This window comes from Callospermophilus lateralis, chromosome 3 (genome assembly GCF_048772815.1).
Source record: "Callospermophilus lateralis isolate mCalLat2 chromosome 3, mCalLat2.hap1, whole genome shotgun sequence".
NCBI lineage: Eukaryota > Metazoa > Chordata > Mammalia > Rodentia > Sciuridae > Callospermophilus > Callospermophilus lateralis.
In genome coordinates, this window is record NC_135307.1 from 87,381,458 (window position 1) to 87,396,233 (window position 14,776).

The window sequence follows — 14,776 nt, forward strand, 5'->3', positions numbered from 1 at the left end:
ATGTCGTAAGCTAATTTTTTTAATATTTATTTTTTAGTTGGACACAATATCTTTATTTTATTTATTTTTATATGGTGCTGAGGATCGAACCCAGGTCCTCATACATGCTAGGCAAGCTCTCTACCACTGAGCCACAACCCCAGCCCTCGTAAGCTAATTTTGGCATTTGAAATATTAATATTATATGGTACAGCAAAGAGAAGTCCAAATCAAAGCTTTCTTTATCTTTTTTTCAAAGTATTGTTTTTGGAGTGGGTGTATAGCTGTGTGGTAAAATGCTTTTCTACCATTTGTAAAGCCCTGGGTCAGTCACAAAAAATATTATCTTTACCTATCTCAAAACAAACTATAAATGAATACCAATAGATTCTAATTAAAAATCAAAGATTTTTAGTAATTTTTATTTTCTCTTCTAGGGTCTTCCAAACAGTGTCTCATATGAAAACAGTGAGAAAGTCAGAAATTATAGGTAAATATATTATTGCAGTCTCTGCTAATCTGTTTTCTTTACAATTTCACTGTGACTATCTAACCAGATAATCAATATAATATATTGTCTTGTTTAAAAAATACAGCTCAAATCTGGGAATGGTGGCACCCACCTATAATTCCATTTGTGAAACTGAAACAGAAGGATTCGGAGTTCACAGTAAAGCTCAGGGAATGCAGCAATGCTTTATATTAGCAATACTTTATAATCTGCCTCAAAAAAAAAAAAAAAAAAGTATAGGGCTGGGGTTGTGGCTCAGTGGTAGAACACTCACCTAGCAGGTGTGAGGCCCTGGGTTCAATCCTCAGCACCACATATAAATAAACAAAATAAACATTAAAAAAAAAAAATTGTGGGCTGGGGATGTGGCTCAAGCGGTAGCGCGCTTACCTGGCATGCGTGCGGCCCAGGTTTGATCCTCAGCACCACATACAAAGATGTTGTGTCCGCTGAAAACCAAAAAATAAATATTAAAAAAAAATTCTCTCTCTCTCTCTCTCTCTCTGTTAAAAAAAAAAATTGTACTTTGAGTCATGGAACAGAATGTAGGGTAGATAGTAACTTCTTTTTAAATTATTGTTAATATCCTTATGTAAGCTGGGCTTGGTGGTGCATGAAGGCTGAGGCAGGAGGATCGAAAATTGAAAGCCAGCCTCAGCTACTTAGTGAGGCCCTGAGCCACTCAGCAAGACCCTGTCTCTAAATAAAATATATGTTGTTTGGTGGTTAAGTGCCCCTTGGTTCAATTCCTGATACCAAAAAAAAAAAATCTGTATGTAAGTTTTCTAATGTTTTATCGGTATATCCTTGGACAACTTTAATTTTTATTTTATTTTTAGAAACAGAAGCAGGAGAAAATGTTCTATGTATTCAGTAAGTAAGACATTTATGATTACATTTAAAAAGTTGTTTATTTCTATTAAATGAAGTCTCTTAATATTCTTTTGCTTTTTATTTTTTATCCCTTTTGTGGAATACTTAAGGTTAATTAAAAAATAAAATACTTTGCAGAGTTTAATATATGCATTGCTGTATCTGATAAAGATGTTTGTTGTACAACTTAGTTTTAATATAGTGATGAAACACTATACTTTTATATATATATAAACCCTTAATTAGGTAGTACAAACATTAAATAATAAGTCTTAGATTTTTTTTCATTAAGTTAGTCTTTCTTGTTGTGGTAGGAATACAAGTTGAGTATGTGTTGTCCAAAATGCTTGGGGCCATAAGTATTTCAGATTTGGGGATATTTGCATAGAGTTTGCTGGTTGAGTATCCGCAATCTGAAAATCTGAAATGCTTCAAAATTTAATTTGGCACAAATGAAAAGATGCTTATTTACTTATAAGACACATACAAATGAAGACTGTATTGAAATATTTCTTTTTTTCAAATTAGTTAAGGATGTAGGTTTAAAAAAAACTCATTGCTTATGAGAATATAAATTATAAAGGCAATTTGTTAATATCAATCAGAATTTTAAGTGCACATGCCATTTTCTCGGTAATTTCGTGTCTGGAAATTTATGTCATCAATATAGTTATAAATATTTAAAATGAGGAATAAATAGGGTTATGTACTGCAGCATTTATTGTAACAACAAAAGATGAGAAAGATCCTAAAGATCCATCAGTAAGGAATGTTTAAATAAACTGCACATTTTCCATATAATTGATTAATGTGGCCAAGCATGGTGGTGCAAGTAATTCCAGCAGCTGGTGTAATTCCAGCAGCTCTGAAGCTAAGGCAAGAAGACTGCAGTTCAAGGCCAGCCTCAGCAACTTAGGGAGACCCTGTCTCAAAATAACATAAAAGGGCTGGAGACGTGGTTCAGTGATAGAGGGCCTCTAGGTTCAATTCCAAGCATATACCCGCCTCCCACAAATTGATTATTGTGCAGGTAGAGAAAAGAAGATTGTACAGTAAATAGAAAAATATCCAAGTCCTATTATTCAAGAGAGAAAACAACATACAAAACAGTACATAGTATATCACCACTTGTATAAAAGAGGGATGAAGAAAAGCTTGTATGTGTATATATTAATTCATGTGTGCACATATATACAATGAACATGTATTATTTACACATTCATAAAATATCTCTGGAAGAAACTCCTAAGATTATTTGCCTAGAGAGAAGAAAACCTTGTTAGAGAATTCATACTGGTTTTATAATCTATTAACTTTTAAAATTGTTAAAGAAATGGAAGTAATAATATTCACAGTTTCAAAAGGTACAAAAAAGCAAAAAGTGAAAAGTAAAATTTATTCTTATCTTTTGCTGATCTACTCCCCACAGATAACTATTGTTATTATTTTGTGTGTCCTTGGAGAAATTTTCTATATTATTTCAAAGTACATGTTTATTTTTAGCTTTTTAAAAGACAAAAATGGAACCACTTAATAGTTTGTTATTTCCATTTTGTTGCATAAAAATCTAAAAGTTTTCTAAGTCTCACCAGGGCAGCATGCAATTCATTTTGGGAATGGAAGGAATTTCTCCTGCATCAGGAATAAAAATTTGTGATGCAAATTTGAAAAAAGAAAGAAAAACTCAGTGTATTATAATCCATTGTGTGTCTGAACCAACATTTAGTCAGCTTCATATTGGCAAACTCTTGGGTTGTTTCCTTTTATTAATTTATTTTTAAGGCTAAAGTTTTAGAAAATGAATTGCTTTAACAGATCATTCTGTATTTTTAAATAAGCAAGCAGTATGTATTAAGCATATTTTAATAGTATTCTTGATTCAACAAACCATTAAGACCATTTACCAAACCATTAAGTCCTTTAATTATCTTGTAATTTCTTCAGCCACTATTAGATAAAAGTCATTTTTTAAAGGATCTGTAATTTTCTGCTAGTCACCCTATGAAAACCCTTCACCTTGCCTAATCTTTTAACTGTTTGGATTCTTGATAATTGTTTGGGGAATAGATTACAAAAATGCCTTTTGATTTTTAGGAATAAGAATTCAGAAGATAATTATTGTGAGATTGCTGGTGAGTATGACCAGAATACTTTTCTTGTAATTTGCCTTTCTCTTAATCCAAATTTCTTAGTAAGTAATATCTACAAGAAACATGGAAAAAATATAAGGAGAACTTTATTCTTTTCACAGATTTTTTAATTTAAAATTTCATAAATATGCTATGATTTCTCTCAAACATGCTATTCCTCCTGTTTTTCCTTTCCTGAACTCCTGCTCACTCAGCCATTCACTGAAGTTAGCAGTCATTCTGAACTCTTCCTTCATTTCCCATATTCAGTAGAGTCCCTACTTTCTGTAAGTTCTGCCTCCTAAGTATCTTGCCAATCTGGCACCTTTTCTCTTATTTTTCTGCCATCCTTTAATTTAAGTCTTTTTGTTATTTTCTATAACATTATATTTAACTATTATATTTAATATTATATTTAACCACCTTCCTGCCCTGCAGTGGGGTGGCCCCATTCCCATGACATGGCATTGAACCCAGGAGCATTTTACCTCTGAGCTACATCCCCACCCCAGCCCATTTTTTTTTTTTTTTTTTTAAGTTGTAGATGGACACAATACCTTTATTTTGTTTGTTTAGGTTTTTTATGTGGTGCTGGAGATCAAACCCAATGCCTCATGCATGCTAGCTGCATGCAAGTGCTCTATCATGAGCCACAGTCCCAGCCCTCTCTAGCCCTTTATAAAATTTATTTTGAGATAGGGTCTTGCTAAATTGCCCAGGCTGACCTTGAACTTTTGATCCTCTTGCTTCAGCCTCCCACATAGCTGTAATTATAGGCATGTGAAATTATAGGCATCTCCATATTTCTAAATATTATTAAGTTAACCTTCAGCTTAAAACGGTTCAGTGATAACTTTTTTACTTACAAGATAAAACCCATATCCTTAGCCCTGACTTAGAAAGTCCTTTTTTGTTTGTTTGTTTGTTTGTGGTTTTGGGAATTGAACCCAGAGCCTTGAAACAAGCACTCTACCAACTGAGCTATATCCCCAGCCCTTAGAAAGTCCTTTATAATTTGTCTTGTCTTCTTTTCCAACCTTATGTCCTCCCTTTGTAGGTAACTTGTGCTCTAGCCCATTGATGGATTATTTGCAGTTCCTTATATGGACTTTTTTTCCGTCCCCTATGCACTTAAAAAAATGCTGTTTCCTCTATCTAAGTGCTATTCCTACTCTGATTTACCTATCAGTCTTAATTTTTCACTTAGCTTTTCACATAGCTTAACCTCAATGATATTCAAAAGTAGCCAGTCTACAAATTGTCTACAACAGAAAAGGAATTTGTACCACAATGTAAATTATATGTGGTATTAAGTCACTGTTTAGTTCAGCTAAACATTTTTTTCTTAGTAAGGCTTTTTTTGTACCAGGGATTGACCCAGGGTTGCTTAACCACTGAGCTACATCCCCAGTCCTTTTTATTTTTTTATTTTGAGATAAGGTCTCCCTAAGTTGTTTAGGGCTTCACTAGTTGCTGAGATTGGCTTTGAACTTGGGATTCTCCTGCCTCAACCTCCTGAACTGCTGGGTTTAAAGGCATGGGCCACTGTGTCTAGTTGTAGGACCTTCTTGATGAAGGAATTCTAATATGACTTGCATTTGCTGTAAGCTCCTTATCTCATCATGAATTGGTAATAAGCAGTTCATAGACTGGCACCGTATTTCCAATAGTACTGGCTCAAATCAAGCCTTTTTTAACAAAATCATGGCATGAGCCACTAAGTTCTCTGCTTTTATTTTTCAGTCCTTTTTAGAATTTATCACATTGTATTTTAGGTATTTATCGTGGATTTTCAGATATTAAACTACTAGCTCTTTGGGCTGGGATTGTAGCTCAGTGGTAGAGCACTTACCAAGCATGTGTGAGGCACTGGGTTCAATTCTCAACACTACATATAAATAAATAAAAAATATAAAGGTCCATCAATAACTAAAAACATACTTAGAAAAAAAAAAAAAACTACTAGCTCTTCAAGTATAGACATTTTTTCTTGTTCTCCTTTGTGCCTTACAGATAATTGAGAGTTTTTTTGCACATGGTAGGTCTAAATCAATAATTGTTGAATAATGGGCTGGGGATGTGGCTCAAGCGGTATCGCGCTTGCCTGGCATGCGTGCGGCCCGGGTTGGATCCTCAGCACCACATACAAACAAAGATGTTGTGTCCACCGATAACTAAAAAAAATAAATATTAAAATTCTCTGTCTCTCTCTCTCTCTCTTTAAAAAAAAAAAAATAATTGTTGAATAAATGAATGGAGTCCTGATAGAAATAAGGCTTTTACTAAAAGGCCTATAATTACTTCATCATATGCACTAAAGGTTTCCATAAACATACATGATGCATAAATGTATTTTTTAGTGTAGTATAACATCTTCAGTATTTATTTTCAGAATCCAGTTTGATACCTAAATCTTTATATTTCAGTTCTAAATGTCTTGAGTCTAATTTTTCTTTCCCATTTTCACTTTTACCCTAACATAAACACTTACTTGTTATATCTGAATTATTTGCAGTAGTTTTCTCAGTGATTCATTTTCTCTTGACTCTTCCTTATATTTTTTGTTACTTTTCTAAAATGTACATTTTATAAAATGTGTTGTATTTTATAATAAATTTATTTTATCAAATGGATATCTGTCATGAGAACATTTCAATGCCTTAACATTGAATAAAAACCCTTCAAATCTTACCCTTTCTCAGTAATCTGTTTCTTTTAACAGAGAAGTAAAAAAGTAAGTAATAGTTTTAAGTTTTCCACCTTTTAGTAAAGTCATCACCACATTCTAAAAACATTTTGTTCAAAGAATACAATAATTATGTATTTGTCAAAAAAGAAAACAATTAGGAGCCACAAGTGTAACTCAATAGTAGAGCACTTGCCTAGCATATATGAAACCTTCAGTTTATAGCACTGCCATAAAAAAAAGATAAAAGTTATAATGAAATTTAATTTATAAGTCTTTATGAAGAGCTTATAACTGATAAATACTTGTCACTAATGAAGGAGCTAAGAAAAGGAAAATATGTCTGCTGTTAATAATATATTTTTTCTGACTATAATGTTTTCTTTTTTCTCAATAGGAATGAACACCTTGCTTTGTGCTCCCATTCAGATCCAGATGCAACAAAGAGAGGTAGGAATTCATCCAAGTAATGTCATATTTTAATCTCCATAGTTAAAACATACACACAAACAAATAATGGTACTGGAATGATTGAGGGATGACTTAACAAGATGAAAACATAGACTGGGAAAACTTCCCATCTTGGCATTAATAAAAATAGTTAAATCATTGCCTTTTTTTTTTTTTTTTTGATGCTAGGGACTGAACCCAGGGGCACTGAGCCACATCCCCAGCCCTTTATTATTTTGAAACAGGGTCTCACTGAGTTGCTTATGTCCTCGGTAAGTTGCTGAGGCTAGCTTTTAACTGTCTCAGAGCTGCTGAGATTACAGGTGTGAGCCAATTTTCAGTCATTTTAAAGGTTATGTAATTAAACTTAAAAAAAAATTTGGGGGGTGGGGTACTAGGTATTTTATCCAGGTACTAGGTAGTTAACCACCCAATGTCACTTTCCCACTATGCTACATCCCCATTCCCCTTTTTTTTTATTTTTTGTTTTGAAACAATCTTGCTAAGTTATTTAGGGCCTTGCTAAATTGCTGAGGCTGGCCTCAAACTTGAAATCCTCCTCCCTCAGCCTCCTGAGTCACCAGGATTATAGGTGTGTGCCACTTTGCCCAGCTAACTTTAAATTTTTAATTTTCTGAAATACTAAAATGTAAATTATTAAGATTTAAAAAAAAAAATTTAATAGCAAATGTGCAACATACCACACCATTGATAAGTACACCAGTGTTATGAAACCATCACTGAGAATTGTTTATATAGAACATGTTATAAATTACTTTTATAAAAATTTATTTTGGTTTGGTCTTATTTTTTATTTTTTTATAGTTTCCATTTACAGAACACAACCATGAAAGGAAACATGCAGGTGACCAGACAGTCATCTTTTCAGATGAAAACCAGATGGACCTTACAGCAAGTCATACTGTGATGATTTCCAAAGGCCTTTTAGATCGTACCAAAAGTGAAAAGTCCACCAAGATAGAAACCAGATCCTTTCTGACAAACTTAAAGCACAATGCTGAGGATTTAAGAATAAAAAATGAAAAATTATCAATGGATCAAAACACTTCTTCAGAAAAAAAAAAAAATTCCAGTGATTTTATAAAAAGATTGAAAAGAGGAAAATATAGTGCTTCTCCTTCTACAGGGCCTGATAAAGAAAATTCTGAGATACTTATTTATTCCAAAGAATCAAATACTGCCTCTTCTACACATCAAATGCAAGTAGCTTTTAATGTTGATGAAAATAGTGATAATATGACTAGAATATTCCAAGAACAAGATGAGGGTATGAATTTTACCCAGTGTCATACAGCGAATATTGAGACTCTGGTTCCTACCACTGGTGAGGCCAACTTAAGGGAATTTGAAGGTGATATTACAATTTATCATGATGACTGTATGGACTTGACAGTTAATCACACTGTACAGATTTTACCCTCAGCAGATAATTTGTCTGAAAAAGAAAATCAAACTCAGAATGTCAAGCTGGATTTTAAAACAGTTTGTGAAACTAAAGTTCCAGGAAAGGAAACATTCTTTCAAAATAAAATTAATGCTATTGTTCAAGACTCTTCCTTAAACCCTCAAGACAAAATACATATTACCAGAAGTCATATCATAGAGTCAGAAACTCAAACAGTCACACAGACTTCTAATCAAGATACCAGAACATTGACAGCGACTCCGGACTCTATATGTTATACTCCAGATATTCAAGGTTATAAGACAGTTTTTTATTCTAGTTGTAATGATGCCATGGAACTAACAAAGTGTCTGTCAAGTTTGAGAGAGGAGGAAAATTTGCTGAAGCATGATGGTAATTCTAAAATGTGTCCCAGTCCAGATGGTATCCCTCTTCTCATAGAGAAAACTATTTATTCAGGAGAAGATAGCATGGACATTACCAAGAGTCACACAGTTGCAATAGATAATCAGATTTTTAAACAAGAGGAGTCAGATTTTCAGGTAGCAGCTGCATCAATATCTGAGAAAAAAATGCTGCTCCAAAATCCTATAATTGTGTCAGAAGATGAGAAAATGAATTTAAGTTGTAGCTCAGTTGCTCGTATATTTAAGGAAAGATTACAACAGAGCTCAAAAAAGCCTGTATCTATTTCATTAACTGAAAAAAAGACTGAACTTTTAGCAGGTAAAGTTGTGGATTTGACTGAAAGTCACACAAGTAATTTAGGAAGTCATGCTCCTCTTGCATCTTATACTCTAATAACAAACAATACTAGTAAATCTCATTCTCAAAGTAAAAGCCCTTTGGATGAATGGGAAAAAAAGATAAAAAATATTACACCATCCCCACAACCAAACATATCTAAAAACATCATAACTGACACCCAGAGCAAAGAAAAACATCGAAGTGTGAACTTTTTGCCCCATCTTAATAAAGATCCTCTTCCATCAACTGATTATAATCAGAACACAGCAATAAACCATAATATAGTCTACTCTGGTGCAGTTCTTGATAAACAAGTACTACTAGGAAATAACAGACATACAGTTTTAAGTGAGCAATCTTTGTATTCTACCTCAAAGCCATTATTTGCAACAGAAGAACAATCTGTTGTGAAAAATTTTGATATTTCTGAGAATAGTCATCTAGTGAATTCTATACTAGGCCAGAATTCTAAACTTCCTCAGTCACTGAAGAAAAATTTAGATGATCCCACACCTAACTGTTCTCATGAGAAGATGACTGTTTGTGCAGAAGAGGACCAAACTATGGATCTAACCAAGAGCCACACTGTTGTCACTGGATTTGGCCCTTCTGAAGTACACAAACTTAGTGAGACTAATTTAAAATACAGAGCCAGCCACCTCACAACAGTTAACAGACAAGTTGCTACAGAAGTTGAAAAATGTGATAAAAGTCCTGTAGAAAAAACTGGTTTATTTATATCTAACAAGAGGAATGTATTAGATGACAAAGCCTTACAAAAACCTGGATTTCTGATGGAAAAGCAAAATGTCAATATTCATGAAAGGAAAAGTTTTGGTGGACTAAAAATTGATAAGACTATTATATTTTCAGAGGGTGACGAGAATGATATGGATATTACCAAGAGTTACACAGTAGAATTAAACCATAGACCTTTATTAGACAAAAATGACTCCCATTTGGCAGGAACTTCTAAAACTATTTTGTATGCTTGTGGCCAGGATGACATGGAAATCACTGGAAGTCACACAACTGTCTTAGGATGTAAAACTCACTTAGCAAGTGAAAAAACTAGTGGGCCAGTGGATAAAACTGTAATGTTTGTAGATAATCATGATGAACTAGAAATGACAAAATCTCACACTGTTTTCATTGACTACCAAGCACAGGAGAGAACTGGACTTCCAGACACATCTACCTTTGAATTAGCTAAAAGGAAAAGCCTACAAAAATCAGAAGTGGCATCTTCTGGTGAAGAAGACAAGGTTTTCTTTTTGGAAAACAATGAAAGTGATAATCCAACAGCAAAAGGCAGTCAGCTAACAGGACTGAAGAAATGGTCTAATGTTGGTTCTATAGAGAAAGGTGTAGCAGTTAAAGCTGATGATAGCATGGAAGTATCTAAATTAACCACTCGGGAAAATATCAACAATGTGGAAAAGGCTGGATTTGTGAATGAATATTTATCAGGTAAAAGTCAGAGAAGAAAAAGCCTTATGCTCAAAAATGACAAGACCACTGCATTTTCAGAAAATGATAAAAATGAGGTGAATATTACCCAGAGTTGCATGGTGGAAAAGAGTAATAAAAGTGCTCTGGAAGACAAAGAAGACTTTAATTTGGTGCCTTTGAAAGGAACATCTAAAACTATTTTGTATTCACGTGGGCATGATGACATGGAGATCACTGCAAGTCACCCAACGGTCTCAGATTGTAAAACTGTCTTACCCGATGAAATTACTAGGCCTGTGGACAAAACTGTAATGTTTGTAGATAATTATAATGACCTAGAAGTCACCAAGTCCCATACTGTTTTCATTGATTGTCAGGCCACAGAGAAAATGCTTCAAGAGTACCCTAAATTTGGAATTCCTAAGGATGATAGTTATGTTCAAGAAACCACTAATAAACAAGTGTTAGCTATAGAAAACAAAATTGTTCTTCACCCTAAGCAAAAAAAACATCATACGATACCCCTTAATCCTACTAATACATTTTCTGGGAATCATAGTGAAATGGAAATCAAATTCTGTAGAGCAGCTGTGGATAAGGAGGTCATGGAGAACATTGTAGATCAGGCCTGTACATTGGAAAAGGCCGAAATTGAAAGTTGTCACTTAAATAGTACAGACAGAAGAAATGTGGATTTTATAAGTAGTCCTATAGCTGCTATTTGTGGGTCCCTCGATAAGTCTGCCTGTTTACCTAATGATAGTTCCTCTAATGTTACATTCTTACTCAATAAAGAGAAAGCCAACAATTGCCCAGTGCAAAATGATCTTGCTTATGCAGATGATTTAGCCAGTAAATATTACTTGGACTCTAAGGGACTGCCTTTCTCTGCTTCTTTGCTAGAGAAGAAAGAAGCTATTTGGACTGATCCCAGAGGACAGTTAAACTGTTCCATGACCCTGCTCAAAGATGAAGATCTGATCAAGAAGCCTCAAAATCTATCAGCTAATCAAACTTTAGTATATAGTCAAAATCTAGGGGAAATAACCAAACTTAATTCAAAGCGTGTATCTTTTAAGCTTCCAAAGGATCAAATAGAGACCTTTGTTGATGATATCTGTGATGCTTCTCAGCCTCATCTCTCAACCCAGCAACTTCCATTAACTCAAAACAGACAGAATGTTATTTGTAAATCTGAAGCAATACTGTCTAAAAGTGGAAATATAGAAAATTCTTCACCCACATATGAAAATGAGTATAAAATACTCAATAATGAAAAACAGTTTGCTATAGCCTGTAAAAAAGAAATACAAGAAAATAATCAAACAGCAAAATGTAATACAGCTGTAGATTTTCACAGTAACTCAAACTCAGCTACACAAATCATTCAGACTCACACCAATGCTAGAAATGCATCAGATCATATAATTACTTCTAATGTTCCATGTATTAGTAGTATCAAACCAAATATGAATAATTTAAATGGAAAAACTGAAGAGTTTTTAGATTCTCAAACTGTTCCTACACTACCTCCTCAAGAAGAATTACTTGAATTAGGAGGTAGGGCACATGATAATGTGAGTGTAGTGCAATCTACAGAAATACATAATATTAACATTGTCTCCACCAATGCTAAAGATAATTGGGATGAAGAAAATAAAAATTTTCAAAATGGAGCTGACACTACCTCTGTACCATTGAAGACAGTTGTTAAAGATAAAATGAGGAGGTGTTCTTTGGGAATCTTTTTGCCTAGATTGCCAAATAAGAGAAATTGTAGTGTCACTGGTATTGATGACCTGGAGCAGATTCCAGCAGACACAACTGATCAGTTAGAAATTCAGCAAGTCTCCAGAAAAGATTCAGACATTGGATCTGTTGCAGCTAACCTGAACTTAAGTCCATCTGAATATATAAATGAGGAAAATCTCCCTATATGTCCTGGTGAGATTAATTCCTCAGATACTATTAGCATAGAAATTGAGGAAAAGTCTTTGATTGAGACATACCAAAAGGAGATTTTACTATCTGAAAATAAAATGGAAGAAACCTGCAATAATCAAAAAAGAACCTGGGTGCAAGAAGATAATGATGTGCAGAAGGAGAAAAAAATCATAAAATATGATATTAAGCGTAGTGATACTACTCAAGATCGGGAGGTAAGCTCTGTCTTGAACTGAGGAATGTCAGTAAGACTTGGATTTCTTTTTTTTAAGCTTGTGGGTGTTCTTGAGTTTTAATTTTAGTCTTAAAATGTATTTAGTTATAGGTCTGGAAAAATGTTCTTATATAAAATCTTCAAGATTAACTGTCAGCTAGACTTTAACATAATTTATAGTGACAAATAGCACAAAATATGAAAGTAGTAAAGTGAACCAATGTTGAAACTGTATAATTAAGAATTTTGTTACCGCTGGTAATTTATCAGTGTTGTTTTGTATGTGAGAATCTCTTAGGAGCACAAATATAATTTGAAAAGTCTTCAGTGTTATAAATATTTGGGGAGTAAAAAGCATTTCTATTTAAACTGTGAAAAGAAAAGGGTGACTGAATTTTCTTGGATAATGAAGATATGTAGAAGCTGAGAGTCCATTTCTTTAATGGGTAGGAGAATGCCCAGGTCAAACTTTTAAGTTGAGAAACATTGATTTGGATATTTAGAGGGAAAAAAACCTATCACTCAAATCTAGTTTTATAGGTGGGGAAAAGATTTAAAAGCTTAAACTATTGGGCTGGGGTTGTAGCTCAGTGGTTCGATCTTCAGCATCACATTAAAAAATAAATAAATAAATAAATAGATAAATAAATAAATAAATAAAGATATTGTGTCTATCTACAACTAATAAAAGTTTACTTGCTAATATTTAGGCAAGGAATATATTGTCTTCAAAAAAACATGTAAGTAAGTAGGTATAGATGATACTGTGAAGTCAAATGATGAAAATGCAGGACCAAATCATTTATTTGATGTTAGTCAAGGGTAAGTCTTATTAAATGAGAAGGAAAGTACTAAGTTTTCTGTATTCTAGCCAGTGCCATATGCATAGTCAATATTCCAGTCTGGTATTCTGCAATGATATAGCCAGGCTATTTGTGGCTAGTAGTTGAATAATCGGATAGGTTGACATTTAGTAGCTTTTAGGCTCTGGCTATGACATCTAAGAAACAGTTTATGAAATATGATGCGTGAAGTTATTTACATGTATTTTTAAATTACTTTTAACAAAAGACCTATATTGCCTGATATTCTGATTATTTTTTGAGAAATTTCATATGAATTATAGGTAATTTTATGTAGGTAATTATAGGTAAATTTTAAGTAGTGGTTTTAGTGTTCATCACTTAATCATTATAAGTATAATGCCATAACTATTCTGATGATGTTTCTTAATTCACAATTTCAGATTTTTGATCATCATAATGAAGGGGATATAGATAAAAATGTTAACAGTGTATTGATAAAAAGCCTGAGCAGGACCCCATCTAGTTGCAGCAGCTCTCTGGATTCAATCAAGGCTGATGGGACCTCCCTGGATTTCAGTAGTAAGATCTTTATGAAGGCTAAATCAATAACAGTCAAATGCATCCTGGACTAATTATAAATCTATTTCATTTAGGAAATATTTGAATGTTGCATATGTCTTTTCAGCATTATAAAGTTTATAAAGTGTAAAAATAAAATAGTATTTATTTATTTTTAATTTTTAGTTATTTTAGTGAATCGAGAATTGCTATGCTATAGAGGAATAGAGTTTTCCTTCAGAGGCTTATAACTATTGGGGAAACAGTGAATGAAGCCTTAAAACTATAACATATTTGCCATGCTAAATGACTGCCTTCCCAGAAACATCACAATGAATGGCTTCAAGATCATGAAAACAAATCTGAAAGATAACAAAAATAAGTTCACAATTTAGATTTGACCTGTTTATCACATGAAGCTGCTTTACTTCTAGCATACCGCAGTAATCAAATGGAATCACGGTTTCTCCGAGACACTATTTGTGAAGAGAGCTTGAGAGAGGTATGTTAAAAATATTTCTCATTTGTAATGTACTGATTTTCTTGTCTTTTTAAAAAAATTCTAAGATTTCAAATGTACAGAAGACTTGTTTTCTTTGTTCTGGTCTCAACATGGCAGTTAATTACATGCAATATTTTTAGTCTACTTTTTGCTGCTATAATTGAAAACTACAGGCTGGATAGTTTATTTTTCATTTTATTATATTTTTTTGTGCTCAGGCATACTCCCACTGAGCTACATCCCCAACCCAAGACTGGGTAATTTATAAAGAGGTTTATTTAGCTCATGGTTCTGTAAGCCTGGAAAAGCATGACCCTGGTATCAGCTCAGCATCTAGTGAAAAAGGCCTTCTTGCTAGTAGGGACTCTGAAGAGTCCTAAGGTGGTTCAGGACATTACATGGCGAGACAGAGCAAGCTCACTAATGTGTTCCTCTTTTCCTCTTATTAAGCTACTAATGCACTCATGGAGGCCACAGCCTTATGACTTTATCTAATCCT

The 14,776-nt window shown here is 33.5% G+C and overlaps 1 protein-coding gene across 1 annotated transcript in view; it reads left to right on the forward strand.

Annotated features, from left to right (window-relative positions):
- Window positions 1-14,776, forward strand: part of Knl1 (kinetochore scaffold 1) — a 39,431-nt gene continuing 24,655 nt past the window's right edge. The window contains exons 1-8 of the mRNA XM_076849389.2: window positions 1-5; window positions 417-469; window positions 1,330-1,363; window positions 3,458-3,495; window positions 6,576-6,628; window positions 7,454-12,412; window positions 13,658-13,796; window positions 14,210-14,277. Of these exons, the coding sequence (XP_076705504.2) occupies window positions 1-5; window positions 417-469; window positions 1,330-1,363; window positions 3,458-3,495; window positions 6,576-6,628; window positions 7,454-12,412; window positions 13,658-13,796; window positions 14,210-14,277 (5,349 nt within the window). The remainder of the gene's footprint in view (window positions 6-416; window positions 470-1,329; window positions 1,364-3,457; window positions 3,496-6,575; window positions 6,629-7,453; window positions 12,413-13,657; window positions 13,797-14,209; window positions 14,278-14,776) is intronic.